At 27.3% G+C, this 19,953-nt stretch overlaps 1 protein-coding gene across 1 annotated transcript in view; it reads left to right on the top strand.

Moving 5' to 3' along the window:
- LOC100200315 (beta-1,3-glucosyltransferase) overlaps positions 1-19,447 on the top strand; it is a 52,200-nt gene extending 32,753 nt beyond the window's left edge. The window contains exons 8-15 of the mRNA XM_065807315.1: positions 6,532-6,668; positions 6,855-6,915; positions 7,768-7,893; positions 16,895-16,961; positions 18,260-18,476; positions 18,561-18,686; positions 18,855-18,999; positions 19,250-19,447. Coding sequence (XP_065663387.1) covers positions 6,532-6,668; positions 6,855-6,915; positions 7,768-7,893; positions 16,895-16,961; positions 18,260-18,476; positions 18,561-18,686; positions 18,855-18,999; positions 19,250-19,408 — 1,038 coding nt within the window. The 3' untranslated portion in view covers positions 19,409-19,447. The remainder of the gene's footprint in view (positions 1-6,531; positions 6,669-6,854; positions 6,916-7,767; positions 7,894-16,894; positions 16,962-18,259; positions 18,477-18,560; positions 18,687-18,854; positions 19,000-19,249) is intronic.
- Positions 19,448-19,953: the final 506 nt, after the last annotated feature.

The raw sequence follows: 19,953 nt of genomic DNA, 5'->3' as shown, positions 1-19,953 counted from the left end.
GAGCACAAACTTTCATTCGAGTACCATTGCATAACCCAACTTTGAGATCTGAATTTCTAAGTAGCATAATTACACAACCAATTTTCAATTTTAAACAATGAGGTGGCATACCTGAAGGAGTTAAGCTGTTCAAAAACTCAACAGGAAAGTTATTTCTTTTATTAAGGTCATCAGTATCAATTTGATCAGCACTTAAATAAATTCTGGCCTCACCCGGCAGACATTCAAGCACTTCTTCATTGATTGGTAATGAATTAACATTAGTTGGTGTTAAAATCACATGTTTAGAATAATCATTTTGATCAGCATCTCCAAAAATCTTTTCAACAATCGATTTATTTTCTCTAATAATGCACTGATTTGGTATTTCAATGTATCCTTTAAAAGGATCCTCCTCTTTGACAGGTATTGTTCCATTCCCAAGTTTTAGTAGCCATTGGGAAAATTCACCTTCCCCGTTTTGCACTCTCATATTTTCAGTTAATGCAAACTTCTGCACCCATTGCCAATGCAAAGAACATTTTATACACGATTCTACTATTTCAGCTGGTTGTCCTCTTTTCACAACAGGCAGAATTTGCCTGAAGTTACCACCAAGAAAAATGATTTTTCCTCCAAACGGAAAGTTGTTGTTGCAAATATCTTTTAACAACCTATCAATTGCATTTAAGGCATGTCTCATCAAGCAAAAACAAACTAACTTGTCTTAAAAAGTGCCCATGAATAGAGTTAGGAGTTACATTACATGTGCTATTATCCAATATTGGAACAGGAAAATTGAATAAGCCATGCAATGTAGATCCATTTGTAAGAAGAGTTGCTGCTATGCCAGTCCATGCAGCTGTAGCAGATTTAAAGCCCCTACTTATGGTTTCAGCAATCAAATAGTTATAAGTAAAGGTTTTTGCACTACCAGCTGGTCCATCCATGAAAAACAATCTAGAATGTTGATTTTTTACACTTGGTTGCTCATTCAGTGCAGCAAGGATAGCATTACATACATTTAATTGATTGACATTGATTGATATAGATTGTTGAACATTTTCATCAAAATTTTCTAGATTTAGGCGCATAAACTCATCAATAACAGGCAGATTGTAATCAGCCAGCGTTTTACCACTTTGATTTATAATCTTTTCAATTTGATGAAGAGTTGGTTGTTTAGCTATTAGAAGTGGGACTGAGCGGTGAATGAAATCTTCCATCATAAAAGCTTTGTATGTATTCCAGAGATGCAAAGGATTGTCAGGTTCACAAAAGGTCAAAATAATTGAAAACAACTGTCTAATTTGCTTTGGCATACGTGTTAAAACCACCTCAGAAAGAGTATTCTGCCATTCAGTGTCATCTTGCAACAACACATGCTTCACGAAATGTTTCAAGGACAATACCATTAACAGTACGCACATCCTCCCAAGATGTTGCACCTTTTGCATGCAAAAGTAACAGTCTAAGAAATAACAATTCTCCAGTTGGATTAACTTTATACATTCTTACTATCACCTTATTACCACCCCTTTGTCTAAGCTTCCATTTACAATGTTTATCATCAAATATAAAGTGATAAGGAATGTCTACATACGAATAGCAATGTGCTCTTTCATTTTCAGTATTTAACTTAAACCATGGCGTTAGGTGCATATCATGTTGAGCTGCACGATCTAAAGCCATTTGTTCCTTCTGTAAAATACACTAATTGATTTTCAGGTAGATGAACTTTAAGGCGTATAATAGTGTGTGACATATGACTTATTAGATACTCGAAAATTTGCCACAATGCTTCAGGTGCACTTACATAACGACAATCTAAAAAAGTGTTTACTTCATCATGATTAATTTGTTCATTTAGTAAAATATTGGCACAGTCGTGACCCTTGTATATATATTTGTACAAATATTTAACAGCCTTAACAGACATGCAAGCTTCAACATGAATGTGAGCTTGATATTTTTTTGATAACCATAGGTTGTAAGGTACCACCCAACGGTTATCTACATTGTTACCTTTAATATTGATAACAAAACCATTATCACGACGTCTATAGCGTGGATAACCATTATGAACTGCTACTGTGTTAGCATTAAATTCTTTAGGATAGTTTTTGCTGCACACCCCATCTTTCATGCAGGGAGAATTTGGATTCAGTATTCCACATGGACCGTGAATCATGCAAGTTTTAACAACATCATAAAGGTCTCAATTAACAATCGGATCTGGAATTTCTGCAGATATTAAATTATTGATATCATGAGCAGTTTCAAGCTTATCATCATTTGCAAAGTGAAGTAAAATATGAACATGTGGCAAACCACGCTTTTGAAACTCAATAACCTGAACATGTGTTACAACTTTCCCTAATACACCGTACTTAAAAATGTCAGTGAGAAGGTTTTTTAATTTGAGTTTAAATACTCGAGTAACCAAGTCTATCATTTGCTGTCTGACCTGGATATAAATTTTCAGTTATCTTGCGCTATTTTGGGTTGCAAGTGAAAGTAATAAAAAGATCTGGTTTACCACACCTTTTAATTATAGCCGTAGCATCTTCAAAGTTTTCTTTTAAAGCTCTAGGACTTCTTACATAAATTGATGGCAAAATTACAACATGCCCTGGTCTAACATGATCATTTCCAAGGTTGTTTACATGTTCGTGTTAGGCCTCATTCTGCTTGTTTCTCAGTTTGTTTTGGTTATTTCTGATAAAAGCAAGGTGCTGGCCTTCAATTTTAACATTTGCATCAACAGCATATTGCTGAAACAGTTTTTTGCCATAAAAGAGTGAAAAAAAAAATTGTCTAACTGAAAGTTTATAATTGTAATACTGAGATAATGTAACATGATTTCTAACCAATGTAGCACGTTCAGGGTTGTGAACCAATTGATTATGTCAACCAGTATCACTCCTTGGAAAAAATAAAGGATAAACCATAGAATCTAAGTTGGCAGGCATACTTGATATAGTTTTAAGAGGGTGACCTCTTGGGTAAATAGCATTGTGTGAAGGGAGATTATAGCGGCGTCTATCATACCCTTCAAGTAAAGACATTTTTACAACTGACACTGAGCGACCTTCTAGAGCTGCTCGACGAATTTCTTCATCTTCCACTTCAGCCATATTTTTAAATGCAAGAGCAAATGGGTTTTCTTCACTAATAATAGTTTGCAATCGAAACATTAAATCACTTAAGCAAAGATCATTACCACGTTGTTGCATTCTAAAATTTACTGCTGCAAGTGGATCATAGATGTATAGTTAACAATATGTTGTCGGAACATCTTGATTTAATCTTAAATTACCAATACGACGAAAAACTTGACCACATATTCTAAAACATGGCAGCCCATGATTCATGAGTTGAACTACATTAGCTTCAAATGAAGCATAAGAAAGACAGACATTATAATTTCTAGAATGTTTAAAAAAATTCATATTGACATTTCTATCTGCATAGTTTCCTTTAAATAAATCTTCTAAATCTTGTGGAAATGATGAAGGTTGTGACAAAACTACCTTTCCATTATGGCAACATAAAAAATGTGTTTCATCAGGAAATTTCTTAGCACCACAATGCTGACAAATATAATTCATTTCTCCTAAATAATTATAATCTGGAATAGTATTACTTCTTGCTATACAATGCATTCTTTCGTATCTAGCAGTATTTCTTGCATTTTGTTGATTATTAATTTCATCTTGCCTAATCTCTTTCATTTCTGCGACAATTATTTTCAACTCGCCTAACCAAGCTCTCCTCATTTGGGTTTGAATTATTTGCTGCTTGCCGAGTAGCATTACTAGCATTTTGTCAATTATTAATTTCATCTTGCCTAAGCCTATCTCTTTTATTTCTGCTATGATTAACTTGCCTATTAACATTTCCATTTTCTAAACTTATATCTGCTTCTAGCCTTATATCATCCATTTAAACTTCACTTTTAATTGAAATTAGTAACAAAAAATCTTAAATGAATCCTGAAGATTGCGATCTTTCCTAAATAATTTTTTTTCTACTCTAAATAGCACACACAAATAATTTTTACATATAACAGACTGTCATTTAAAATAAATTATACAATAATCTTATGACTTTAAAAATATATATATATATCAGCTAGGAGCTTAGCAAAGAATGATTAAAAAAATTATTAAAAACATGCAATTCTAATAATAAACATACTTCTAACAAAGAAAAATTAAAAAAAAAACTTTGTAAACCCTTTGTTGCAAACTCAAAAATTATTTCTTCAAAAAAAATTATTAGTTAACGATTTTTTTAAAAATTCATAAAACTTTAGAATATTTCATTCTTCTACACCACATTAATACATTATGTGGTAAATCTAAAATAAAAAATGTAATGAATAAGTAAATAAATAAGAAAAACATTACATACAAAAAATGAAAATCAATGCACCTTATAGAGAAAAGCCGTTTTGATTTACCAGAGTAGTAGTTGTAAAATATTATTATTTGATGTTAGCTTTTACAAAATAATTTATGCTGGTACATCATGATTCCAAAATATTTATAGCAAAATCATGTAGTAAACGGCGCTAAAGACAAAAAATCAAGTTGAGATAAAACAAATTGTATATATGGCAAAATAATTTGTATTGGCTTTTAGTGAATGATTAAAAGCAGTGTTTTTTAATAAAATTATCTATTTACCATTTTTAACATTATGAAGACACCAACATGAAGATGAGCCAAATGTCTATCAATTTAAAAAATAACAGAAAAACATCACAGCAACAACACACAACAATAGCACACACTATAAGTTAATATAATATTTATATAACATAACTTAAGTAAGATAACATTCATATATAACAGAACGTAAGTAAGAACATTAAGCAAAATGTTATTAAAATACAATCTGTTATAAGTACATCAATTGGCTGGCAAAGTTGACAAATCTTACTCTACACGTTTACCAAGTCACAGCACTTTAAAACAACATAATATAAACATATGTACCAACTTTAAACACAATAAATGTGTTTAAGTATGTATATAAGGTTAAATATATACCTTATATACATATTTAAACACATTTTTAAAAACAATTATATAACACATATTAACACATACACAAACAATAAAAAAAGACTTTACATTATTATAAAAACACATTGATAAAACAACTATAACGCACTTATTACCACATACACATACATATCAAAAAAGCATAAATGCAAACAATAAACGTGTGCAAACGTGTGTTAAGAAAGAACAAAAATTGTTAATAGCATCACAGAAATTTCAATGTAGTAATAACCATTTTATGAAAATAGTATTAGTATAACTTTAAATAACATCCATACCCCTATTTTCCTTCTAAAAAATAAAATAATAAAACTGCTATAAAAAAAGCTACAAAAACAAAATATAAATGATTTAAAAAATTTAAATCCTTTCTACTCTATCTAATAAAAATGTATATACAACTATTTTATATACTTACTTCAATTATAATATGATCTTAACGATGATTATTTATCTTAGTATGATTCTTTATGTAATATATCTAAACTAATAATTAAATTTCATAAGGAAAAAAGTTTCAACTTGCTTAAGAGATCTTTCTCAAATGACCGCGTGCATTTTGAGAACGCGTTCTTTCAAAGCATAACTAACAAAACGACATTAAACATTAATTGTTAAACGTTTCTGTAGTATTAATATTAAGATTATTATATCTAAAATATATTTAAAAAATAGTTATACGTTGCCTTTTTTATTAAAATCAATTTTTCTATATATTTATATATATACACACTATATAAATTCCAATATTAATAAAGTCCAATATTATTAAATAAAAGCAAATAAACATGTAAAAAAATAATCATTTTTGTTAGCCGTACGTGTCTTATGTATTATAACTGTCTTATGTCTTATAACTATGTCTTATGTCTTATAACTACAATTATAGTGGTTAACTTTATCAATGTTGCTTACTTATATTTTATATATAAGTATGGAACTATATTTTGGTGAGTTTAAGGATTGATTTTTAATATCAATTGTGTTGTTAGCATATTTAAAAGTTCTGCGTTGTAATTAAATTTTATTTTTAACTGTGTTAAAATCCTTTAACAACTATAAAAAAAAAATACTAAAGAAATCTTAATTCGTTATTTGAAAAAGATCATATTTCTTCATTATTTATTTCTTAAAATTATTTTATGCATAATAACCTTTGCTTGCTTTGTTCACAATTTTTTTAAATGTATTTAATGAACTATTTTTAACAAATAAACAAATTATGTTAAAATTCATTTAACTTGAACTCAATTAACATGAGGTTTTTTTTAATGAACTTAATTAATTTAAAAAACTTAATTAAAAAAAAGTTTCTTGTTTAGTAAAAGATAAAAGTACAAAGATTATTTTACTTACTAATTATTTTATTTAAATAATATATATTAATAATATATTATTATAGTTATTTTATTTATTAAAAATTCTAAATTAAAGTGAAAATTTTAGTGAAACTCTAAAACAAAATTTTGTCTATTTTTAGAAAGTTTTTCTTGGACATGCATTATTTGATTCTCAACCTGTTATCATACACCATTTTAAATTTTTGGATAATCCTAAAAGCTTTAAATATCCTGACTTTGATGCGGGATGGGCAGTATCACAAGCATTATTAAAGCAGTAAGATGTTTTATTTTTATTTTTTCTTATTTTTGGTCACAGTTTTGTTTTTTAAATGTTCACAAAATATTAAGTTTGTTATTTCTTATATATTTATTTATATCTGATTTATTATCAGAATGATTTATAAAAGTTATTATTGTATTTAGCAATTATATTATTCAAGGTTTTTTTATTTTTTGCTAGAACATTTGAAAGACTGCAACAAAATAAAGTTCCAGGTTTCTCAATTGATGTTAAGCATGAGGTTTATTTTTATGACTGCTTTGTTTATAACTTGTTAACAATAAGTTTATTTAATAAAACTTCAAATTTGAAGTTGTTTTAATGATTCTTGACTTATGTTTTTATGAATGCTTTATATGAAAGGTTCTATTGTGTGTTGCATAAAAGCAGTAAAGAAAGTGCTATTTACATATCAAAGGTTTTTGATAAAGTCTCCTATGCTTTTTTTCTCCATAAGATCCCTTCACATGATGTATCTAAAAAAGTTTTTAAAATATTGAATCATTTTTTTCTAACCGCAGTATTAGAGTTGTCCTTGATGGACAACACTCTTCTTTATAAGATTTAGGGTACCGCAAGGTTCCATCCTTAGTTCTGTATTGTTTCTTATTTACAATCTTTCTGATACTCTATCCTCTAAGGTGGCTTTTTTGGCTGACATCCTATTTACTCCAGTCTTGACAAAAAGTCATTTTTGATTATTAACTTACTATTGTCATGCTTGGGCTAGTTCTTTAAATGATGCCATTTCTCTTTTAGACAAGGTACAAAAAATATATTGTAAATGTAGTTGGACCTAATCTAACTGCAAGCCTGAGCTTTTGTCCTGTTTTTGTAAGGTTCTTAATGCTTTAAAATTTTCTTCTTCATGTTTTCCTGACCTCAACATTTTACAGTTTTTTCGTCTTATGTCATCTGTTTTCTTGCTCTATCTTCTTTGCTTTCTGTTAACTCCCAACTTGAAAATTACTTGCGTCCTTGTTAAAAGTAAATATTTTTAAGTTATTATTTATAAGTTATTATTTGTAAATATATTGAGTATTATTTATATGAATGCATTTAAACAAAATTTAAATGACAAGATGAATTTTAGGTTGCTTACTATTTTTATGATGAAGGCAATGGAACGCGTCTTACTAATATTCCTGAATTTTGTATAAACAAACCAATTCAGCCTGGAGTATGTGCAACATCAGTAATGTGGGAAGCTCCAAGCTGTGTAAGAAACCATTATTTATTTGACTGCTAATGTATTTTATGAAAAATCGCTCAGTAACCACTTTTTAAATATGTTTTTGTCTTACGCTGACAAAAAGCGTTTTTCTGATGTGCTTGATAAGTTTTTAAAGGGTTCCATGAAGTCTGGTACCCAACTTTGTAGTATTGGCTTTACATCATTGCCTCAAGTTTAGTTTTTAATTTTTTGAAAATAGTGTCATAAATTTTTTTTTGGTATATTCATTGTATTTTTAGATAAAAATGAGCAGACAAATTTAATGACCTAAAATTGTGCTTTAAGCAAAATACTTTAACTATAAAGTGCATGAAATACATAAAACATAAGTAAAATACACATCTTTTACTTATATAAATAGTTCCATATCTAATGTATAGTAGAGATTTCTTATTTGAGCCAACTGATTTAATATGTATTTGATTTCTTTATTTAGTATTACATTTTTTGAAGTTCTTCAAAATTAAAGTTCTTTAAAATCATTAGAATGTATTTGATAAATTAATATTTATGTTTTGCTTTGTTATGTAAAATTGTTTAACAAAAATGTTAAGGTGTTATGTTATTTTGTATAAGTTCCCTTCATCATTAAAAAGCTTTTTATTTTTTGATGTTTTGGTTTGGCAGTGTTTCGAACTTTCAATGTTCCCATTGAGTCCTCTCTGAATCTTTTTTTTTTTCAAATTTTTAATTTTTTTTTTGCTAGTAAAAACTAGCATAAAAATTATGAAAAAATTTGAATAAAGTTCAAAAATTACCTTCATCAAATTGATTGTTTTTAAAAAATTAGCGACTTGATAAAAATAATTTTTGAAATTAATGAATCTCAACATGAGGTCATTATAACCCTCTCTCAACTCTATAACTCCGAAACACGAAACTTGACAAACAAGGCCGCTGCGCGGAGAAACAAGTTGAACGCGGTACTACCAGGGGCGTGGTGGGGATTGAACTCAGAACCTCTCGCTTATGAAGCGAGCGCTCTACCTCTACACCACTACCGCATTATATAAATTATATTATATTTTTATACTGATAGCGTGTAGAATGCTGTTTAACTTTTTACTTTGTTTAGATTGTTTTGAAGTAAAGATATTCAGTTGAAAAACTTGATTTGATTTTAAGTAATTATTATTGCAAGCAGAAAGTTATTTTATTTTAGAGTAATAATTTCATCTCTCAAATTAAGTGATCACAAATTGTGATATCTGAAAATACTTTTTATCTTTACATTTTTTAGCTTTTTAAAAAGCATGAACACTGTTTTTATAAGTAGTGAATTTATTGTTTTTGTTTTTTTTTTTCAATAATTTTTGCAATATGATAAATTGACCGTTTCATTAAAACAGTGTTCACGGTTTTTAATAAACTGAGAATTTGACGACCAGAAATATTGCCAGATACAGCAATTTGCGATTATCAAACCTTCCTCAAATTTTAAATTTAAATGCACAGATTTGGCCATTTAATCTGAATTTCAATAATTTTATGCTTTTTAAACTTTTTTAAATTTTAAACTTATATCAAAAATAATCTAATATATCTAATAATAATTATTTGATATAAAAGTTTTTAAATTAATTTAAATGCTAAAAAGATTCAGGGATTAATAAAGTCAGACAAAATAAATTGTATAAAAAAATGAGGTAATATTTTTAAAATGGGGTCTAGTAGCTATAAATATATAGGATCTTGAATCTGATCTCACTTCTGTAACAGATTGGGGCTCACAGTGGCTTGTAAATTTTAACTCCAACAAAACTCAGTTATTTATTGAAAACAAGTAGTACTGTTGACATTCCAATATTAATGAATGGCAACCCTCTCAATGAATTTCAATATTAATGATTGGCAACCCTCTCAAACCCTCTCTTCTTTATGTCTTCTTGGATTATCTTTACTGATTATCTGAACTGGAAACCATATATACAATCGATTGCTAAATTAGCATCTGCTAAGGTCGCTTTTCTTTATAGTGCTCACCATTTTTCTCTCCTTATTCCATTCTTTACCTTTACAAAATCTTATTTGTCCCTGTATGGAATACTGTTGTCATATTTGGGCTGGTTCTTCTAATGATGCTCTTTCTCTTCTAGACAAGGTCCAAAAACACATTTTGGACCTGGTCTATCTGCTAGTTGGACCCGGTCTATCTGCTAAGCTTGAGCCTCTTTCTCATTGCCATAAAGTTGCATCTCTTTCTCTTTTCTACAAACGCTATTATGGTTGCTGCTTGAAGGAGCTATCGTCTCTTGTTCCATCAACTAAAACTCATTCTCACTTGACTCGTCTCATTCTTTTACTGTATCTGTCCCTGCATGCTCTAAAAAAAATTTTTCGTCTATTTTTTTCCACACTTAACCGTTTGTAACTTTCTCCCATCTTCATGTTTTCCTCACTCATACAACTTTCAACTTTTTAAGTCTTCTGCCAACCGTTTACTTCTCTATAACTCTCTTCTTTTTTTTCTAGTAACTCCCAACTTAATAGTGGTTGCTTGCAGGCTTGTTGGGAGTGAATCAGAATTAAGAAAAAAAAGTTCTGACTTGGATTGTCATTCAGCAAAGTTGCATCCTTTTATTGTATTTGTATGTATATATATATATATATATATATATATATATATATATATACATATATATATATATATACATATATATATATATATATATATATATATATATATATATATATATATATATATATATATATATATATATATATATATATATATATATATATATATATATATATATATATATATATATATATATACAGCGGTGGCCAAAAATTAAAGACCACTAATTTTATTTTCAAAATTTATTTTTAATCTTAGAATAATTTTGTTTTGGAAAAACGTATCAAAAAAAGAAAAACATTTTTAGAAAGAATTTTTATTGTATTCTATATTTATTATAAAAGAATTTATAATTTTTTTACAAAATAATGTTAAAAAATTAAAACCTGACTAGTAAAAAATATAAATGGGAAAAAAAATTTGACAAAATTTTAAGACCAGTTTCAAAAATATTTCAAAAAGCAATAAAAAAATAATTTAGAAATGTGTTGTTCCTCCATTTGTTTTCAAGCACTCTTGTACTCGTTCTGGCATTGAATTCATTAAAGTTTTGATTACTTCATCAGGCACATTTTTCAAATGATGAGAGATAGAAGATTTAGAATCTTCCAAATTGTAAAGTTGTTCTTTACCAAGCTTGTGATCAAGCCACGACCATAAATTCTCTATGGGATTCAAGTCTATACTATTGGCAGGCCATGGAAGCACTTGAATTTTATTAGAATTAATAAAACAACATGCGCTTTATGATACGGCGCATTATCTTGCTGGAAAATAAATCCATCTTGTAACTGCCATAAATCAATGCTAGAAATAAGCGAGTTTTCCAAAATTTCGATGTACCTTTCTTTGTTGAGTCTACCATCGAATAAATGAAAAATGCCAACTCCACAGGCACTCATACAGGCCCAAATGCCTTTTGAACCACTGTCTTGTTTTGTTCGTTTCAAAATGCATGATTCATCGAACCATTCACTTGGAAGTCTACGCAACATTACGCGACCTTTTCTGTTGTCTACCTCAACGTTTATTTCATCAATAAAGACCACACGGCTCCACTGATCTGTTGACCAATTTTTATTTAGTTTGCACCACTCTTTCCTGGCAAATTTTTGTTTTTTACTTATTAAATTTTTTACTTGTTTGTTATTATTAAAGTTTTTAAAAATATTGGCTTCCAAATTGAAATAAAAATAAATTTAAAAATAGTGAATTTTCTTGATGTCACATTTAACCTCTCAGAAAGTTCCTATAAGCCCTACAAAAAACCTAATGAATTACTGTATTAATATAATTATTGTATTAATGTGAATTCGAACCATCCCCCTCAAATTCTAAAACATTTTCCAATTTCAATTAACAATAGGCTTAACCAAAACTCTTCTAATGAAAATATTTTTAACTCCTCTAAACGCGTTTATGAAGATGCCCTTAAAAAAAGTGGCTTTCAAAATTTTGAGCTAAAATTTGAAAAGAAAATTGCAAAAAAGCAATAGAAACATAATTTGGTTCAACCACAGCAAAAATGTTTCAACAAATATAGGTAAAATTTTTCTAAAATTAGTAGACAAACATTTTCCTCCCTCTAATAAGTTACATTAGATTTTTAACAGAAGTACCATTAAAGTAAGTTATAGCTGTACAAAAAATTTAGAAAGAATTATAAAAGGCCACAACTACGCGTTAATTAATAAAAATGAACATATAAAAGAAAAAAACACTGATTATTTAATTGTAAACAAAAAATAGCTTGCCCTCTAAATGAAAAATGCCTTTCGAAAAATATAATTTACAAGTGCATTGTTTCCTCACAAAATAACCCTGATAAACAATATATTGGCTTGACCGAGGGGAATGGAAAAAACGTTATGCCAACCACAAACAATCGTTTAAACACAAAAAATATTCAAAAGAGACTATGCTGTCAAAATATATTTGGGATTTAAAATAAAAAAATAAAAATTTTAATTTACAATGGTCTATTCTAAAATCTGCCCCTGCCTGTAATAACATTTCCAAAAAATGTATGCTATGTTTGCAAGAAAAATTTGAAATAATTACTTATTTAAATCAAGAAAATTTATTAAATAAAAAATCTGAATTAATTTCTAAATGTAGGCACGAAAATAAATACCTCTTAAAAATTATAAAAACAAATGACCAAATTAAACTATCCCCATTCCAAAGAAAATTATTTAATAATTACTTTCTGTAACTTCCCGTTAACAAAAAAAATATAGTAATTAAAATTTTTTTTATAATAATTTATAACTTCCTGTAAAATATTTTTTTCTATAAATTGAATTTTTTTTAAGATTTAGTAACTCTTCCTGATGATCCAGCAATGGTGAAACTTAAAGTAAAAGATAAAAGTTAGATAAGTGTTTTTTACTAATTTATTATTGCTCTGTTCTTTAAGAACATTGAGCACTCTATTTGTAAAACACACTAACATAATTTACATATATATATATATATATATATATATATATATATATATATATATATATATATATATATATATATATATATATATATATATATATATATATATATATATATATATATATATATATATATATATATATATATATATATATAGGCTGGTAAACCAGCCTGACAAAGTCTTAATTTTGTAGCAATAGTTTATACAGCTTTAACATAATTCCTAACATAATATGCAAAACATGAGAGCACTATATTTTATGAGTTATAATTAGAAAAATTAAAGAAGCAATAGTTATGTATTAAAATTTACCTATGTTTTCAAATTCTTCCATATCTTGTTCTTAAGTTTCCACCATGTCTATTTTCATGCCGGCTTTCATTGTGAATTCCTACCAGAGATTGTATTGTTTTTTGTGTGTGGATATTACCATTAGCAGGTGTGTGAGGAATATAGATTTCAACTCAACTAGGTCTGCAGAATTTTGAAAGCTAGCACCTAAACTTTGTATATATAATAAATAAACCCTGTATATATAATAAAGTATAAATAAATCCCGGTTCTGTATACAATAAAGTTTTTTCTAAAAAATTTATTTGGTTGCTAATTTACAAATAGTTTTTTAATTATTTTTTGTGCTGATATCTTCACTTGACAAATCCTCTATGTTGTCTACAAGCTCTCTAGGATGACTTAAATTTGTGGCATTTAATTTATTTAGAAGGGCAAACAATATTTCTTTATTTTAAAAAATTTGAAAGTTTTTCAAAAGTTTCAGTTATGGGGTTTGTTTGTTTTTCTCTGTTATGTAGGTAGTGCATTAAACTACTTAATTCAGTCATTTGCTCTTTTATTCTGGAGGCTAATGCATCGAAAAGCTAACAATTTATTGTAGTATTTGATTCTTTTTATCTAGTTAGCATAAATTTCAACAAAATATTAACAGTTATAAGGTTCACACTTTGTCAAAAAAGTGCCTTTACTGGAATTAGTACATTTACTAGTTCAGAAGCAACTTCATACTTACCATCTGCCATTTTAATTGAATCAATAATACTGCCATTTTTAATTGAATCATTAATATCAACACACACTTTTTTTATGCAATTTTTTTAACTTATGAAACCTTTCAAGCATTGATGCTTGAAAGCATGCTGCTCTAAGTTGTTTTACAATCTTTAATTAAATTTTTTTTTTTTTCCAAAAAAAAACAAAAAATAAAATTTAATTAGTTTCCTCAATTAAAATTAATTGTTTTTACATAAAGTGTACTTAATTTTTACTGTTAAATACAAAGTGTCGTTAAGAGCTGATTTTTTACCACAAGCGGTAAATTTAGATGTCAAACTATAAGAATATATATATTCCTAAACAGACCAAAAATAAAATGATGCTACCTAGTAGTAATAATCATGTATTGTCTGCTCTTATTCTAAATAATGGTATTTATGTTATGTGTCCCATTATTTTTTTCCAGAGAATTCAGTCAAAAAATTGATGTTCACTTATTATTAAATATGATTTTTGAAAAATCTAAAAGTACTCTCAAATGCATTTTTTTTTATAAAAATGATACTAACGACTATATTAAAAAAATCATTTACTAAATAAAAAGTTATTTTTTTATGAACAAACTGTCAATTTTGATTAAAATTTGCGATTTAAAATAGTTATTAAAAATGATCAAGTCAAGTACATTTAATGTAAAAATCATTAAACTAATTAAATTTTATTGTTTTTTTTTTTAAATTGCAAGACTGGATTATTTTTTATTTTTCTAATAAAGAATAAAAACATTCTTGACGTTTTTAATTTTTTTACTGTTTACATACATTCGAAGAGTGCTGCTATTCGAAGAGTGCTGCTATATCAACTGACAAATAGGTAGAACATGCAGAGTGTTGCTACATTGACTGAGAAATAGGTAGAGTATGTGAGAAGTGCTGCTACATTAATTGAAGGTTTTGGTTTGGACTGGACTACTTTGCAGTTTTGAATAATTCTTCATTACTAGGGACATGATGGAGTTTGATCTCCTTCATGTCCCTAGTAATTCTGCACTCAACTTGTTTCTCTCCACATTGACCTTGTTCGTCAAGGTTCATTTTTTGGAATTATAGAGTTAAGAGTGGGTTATAACCACAACTAAAGTAGTTGTGGTTAAAACCCACACTACTTTACCTTTTAATCACCTCCTCAACTGGCCTTCATGGCCTTGGAGAGGTGCATTGAAATTAAAAAAAAACAGTTCTAAGCATATTTCTAAAAATATGCTGAGAACTGTATTTTGTTTTTTTTAATTTCAATTCACGCAATTGGCTCACAGAATTCTGTGAGCCAATTGTTGTGAATAGATTTTATTAAATAAACAAAGTCATACAGAAAAAAAATGTTATCATCATCAAATGATAACATTTTTACCACATATTTTGAATAATTAACATTTCAAAAAACTTTTTGTTTACTTTGTTAATATCGCTAAGAATAGCAACAATAGAACAACCACAATTTTTTTTGTTTCAACTGTTTGCATTGTTTGATCACATTGAAAATTACCATCTAAACCTGTTATTGATAATGCCTCATACGAAAACTGTTTTACAATCCAAAACTTGAAAGCTCTATTTCTTTATCTGTTATGAATCAACATCTAAACTCGTTACTGGTAATGCCTAACACAAAAACTGCTCCAAACAAAGATTAAATTATTAAACCTTGTTTTAATTAAACTGTTTTTATCAATTTATTTTGGGAGTTTAAAGATTTATCAGAAATGTTATATGTAAATTTGAAAAATATTTGGAATTTAGGTTTAATAAGGACTGTAGGAGCAGTGGTAACTGAAAAGTTTGTAAATCTTGAAAATATTATTGTGCGCTGTATGACAAATAGCCCCATGAAAAAATTGAGAAAACTATTACAGGTTAATCAACAACTATGCTTTTCTCATTCAACTGGCTGTTATTTCATTTTTATATATTATGTCAGTATCAATCTGTATGCAAAAGAATGTGCCGCTTCTGCTTTTAAATTTATTTTATGTAACTGAAATAAATGCACATAAGTAGCTTTGATTGATGTATTAATAGTTTTCAATTCTTTTTTGCAATGGCTTAGTTTATACATTGCTGTTTCACTCTCTTTGTCACAAGCAAAGAGAGTGAAGCAGAAAATGTTTCCATATAGGGTGTTTTGCTGTTAAATACTATAAAATTTGACATGGTATCCCAATTTGACAAGTTCAAGAAGATATAAAAACTTATCAACTATTTTAACTTTCTTTTAAAAGTTTGAAATTTAAAAATTTTAAAGTGTCATAAGTTTAAATAAATACACTTTATTAATACAAAAACACAATATAAATCAATTAATTTAATCATTATGAATTAATTATTGTTTTTATTATTTTTATAGTTTGTTGTATTAATTATTATTATTATAATAATTATTATTATTACTATGTAACTGTGAAAGTTGATTGGTTAAACACACTAAAACATAAATCAATAATAAAAACTTTGCATTGTATTAATTACTGTTAAATGTGATGATAAAATGAATGAAAATGAATACTAAATGCATTGATGGCACTTATTTCATTTAACACAATTTGAAAGTGTTTTTGTATTTCTTAAAATCTCCAAATTTCTGGTTATTTCTAAAATAATCCCAGGATATTGGGGTTTTAAAATTAGAGTGGATCCCGGGATTGCAAAGCCTAATCCTAAATCATTTGCAATATTTTAAAAATTTGTATTTTTATTTCATTTAATGTAAATATTTTATTAGCAAAGAAAGATAGATCTTTTTTTTTATTTTTTATATTTAAAGATGAAATGTTTTATAGAAGAAAAAATTCAAACAGTGAATTTTATACTTTTATGCAAAAATAGTTTGTTTTTTTATAGACTTGTGACATTTGCAATTCGGCCTAATTTATAAACTTTTTTCCATTGAATTAGGGAGAAGTTGACGCTAATAATATTTTGATATCAGTGAAAACTTGTGAGAAATTTCATAAGACTAGAGGTAAAGTAATTGCTTATATGTGTTTTTACTTTAATCGATTTTTTTTTCTATAAACAATCAATAGAATCAAATTGAAGTTTTTCAAAACTTTATAGACATGCTATAAAGATTTAAATAAAGTTTGAAAATAAAAACTACAACTAAAAGTACAAGTTGGTTTACAAGTTTTAAAGAGCCAATTGCTATTTGCAAAGATGCTATAAAGATTTAAATAAAGTTTGAAAATAAAAACTACAACCAAAAGTACAAGTTGGTTTACAAGTTTTAAAGAGCCAATTGCTATTTGCAAAGAAATCACAGATTTTATAGAACTAGATGTTATTTGCAATTACATATTTCACAGAACAAATTGTTGTTAAATTAAATATTTATTTTCTATTTAAGTTTTTTTTGTTTTTTTTTTTACATAGAAAATTGTTAAAAAATTACTATTATTACTTGTTACTTATATTATAATTAAAAAAATAGATTTATAACAACTTATCACTTACCTTGGATTTCAGCAAAATCTGACACGCTACATGTTTTTTTTTTAATGAAATCTTGAACTAAATTTTTTTTAATCTCAGTGTTGTGCCTTTTTTTATATTTTCACTATTATTTTTTCTTTCGTTTTTTTCTACAAGCCTTTTTCCATCTCTGAAAACTTATTTTGTGTAACTTTATCATGATTGTTCCTACTTCTCTATTCTACTTCAAGCCTTATACTTTTTCTTTTTTTCTACAGCCTTTGTCCATCTACGAAAACTTATTTTGTGTAACTTTAACGATGATTGTTCCTACTTCTCTTTTTTTCATAATTGTTCCTGCATGTTTAAAAAACCTTTATCCAGTTGTTTTTTTCTGCGTACATCAAACCTTTCAAATTCTCTTTTTTTTTGTTTTTTTCTGATTCATATAATTTACAGTTTTTCCTTTTGATAAAATCTCTTTTATGCTCTTTAACTTCCTCTCTCTTTTAGTTAATCTTAATTTAGTTATAGACCCCTCAGCTTTGTTGGGACTGTCTTTATATAAAATTAAATTTTTTCCCCCAGATTTCTATTGAATTATTTTTATATATGCATATATTTATACATATGCATGTGTGCACAAATTAAACAATGCATGAAACATCACTCATGGCGTGATACTAAACGATTTAGATTGTTTCTTCCTGTTAATAAAATGTGAGTGATTGATTATATAGTTTGCAGTTTTTAGGGTTTACTGTTAACCGTCATCTTGCTCTTTGACAGCTTTTTTCTGTTTCTCATGGCTTTTTACATATAAGTTAAAATTTTATATTTTTCATTTAGTTCCTATTGTTCAAAAGACTGTTGCTTTGCATGCGAAGAATATAGTTTATTACAGTGATGTTATTGACAAGAATATCCCTACAGAATATGCTGATATTGCAAATACAGAAAAAGGTCATTGCCAAAAACTTTTCAATATATTACAAAAATTTTTAACTAATAAAAAATGGGAAAAGTTTATGTGGCTAGTTGTTATTGACGACGACACAATTATGAAGTAAGTTTAACAATGATTATTCTTTAAACGAATATCAGTATTGTATTAACTTTGATAATATATGAGATTTTATTATTATTTTAGCTTTAAATCCTTGCAAAAGATACTAGCATGTTATGATTCTAATGAGCCTATGGTCATAGGTGAAAGATATGGTTATGTGGTTAATCAAAATGTGCATGGATATGAGTATCCGACTGGAGGGGGAGGGTAAGTTAAGAGTTTTTTCTTGTTATTGACTAAATCTCCAATTAGGTTTGATTTACAGTAATTTGGTAGACAAACCATAAAACAAACAATACTTAATGATTATAAATTGCTAGGTTCAATTGAATATTAAAAATTTTATAAGATGGTTTTATAGATTATATGTTATAGGATGGTTTTAAGTCGTCCTGCGGTACAACTGATTGTAAATAGTATCTACAAGTGTCATAATGCTGACGATCCTGATGATATGTGGCTAGGATCAGCACTTAAGCAGCTTGGTATTTCTGTAACTCATACAAACTCTTTTCATCAGGTTGATATGAGTTTTTGTGGTTTTTTGTTTTTTAATAAAAGTAATTTTATTTTTTTGTTCGCGTGTTTATCAAACTTTAACAAATGCTTTAAGATTTAACTTACTTTGAGATGTGATATTTTAAATTTCAATCAATCAATTTGCAATTTTTTTCTTAAAACATGCCATGTCTTAATTTGTCAATTATATTCAAGACTTTACAGTTTTATCCGTTTTAATATATGTTAAAAATTCTTTTTTTTTCATCAAGGCACAGCCAAATCAGTACAATGAAGAATTTTTATCGCATCGCTATTTGGTTTCTTTCCACAAACATGAAGGTATGAGTCCTATGGATGTCTTCACAAAATACTTAAACAATCAAGCAGCAAAAAGCAATAGCAAAAAGAGAAAAAGCGAAGAGCTATGATATTTTCCTTTTTTCATTTAGTTTATATTTATATATTTATTGGTTTGGTTTTTAATTTTTTATGCATCAGAAATTTTTAAATCGCAGTTAGCTCATAACACAATTAGCAGTTATTTAAATGAAGTATTTCTCATGATAAATTTAAATTAGTTAAATGAAGTATTTCCCATGATAAATTTAAACGAAACATTTCTAATGATAAATTTAGCTAAATTTTTTTTTATTTGTAAAAAAATCCTGAAATATCTATGAAAGCTTTCTTCCGTCACCAAGAAGCAAGCAATTCTGTCTTAATTATGGTTATTACTACTCTATTACCACCATTTCAATAAAGTTTGCATTTTGTAATTTGCATATTACATTGGTAACTAGATTAGTAACTAAGTCATTTTATTTATACGAAAATTGTTTTTTATTATTTATTATTACGGTATAAAATATTTTTTTATGTATTTATAGCCGATATTTGAAGCGTGTACACTAATGTATTAGATCATCTTTGATTAAACACTCAAAATGATTTTTTTTTAATAAGAATACTGACT

This window comes from Hydra vulgaris, chromosome 10 (assembly GCF_038396675.1).
Source record: "Hydra vulgaris chromosome 10, alternate assembly HydraT2T_AEP".
In the NCBI taxonomy this organism is placed as follows: Eukaryota; Metazoa; Cnidaria; class Hydrozoa; order Anthoathecata; family Hydridae; genus Hydra; species Hydra vulgaris.
This window is presented reverse-complemented; position numbering and strand designations above follow the sequence as displayed.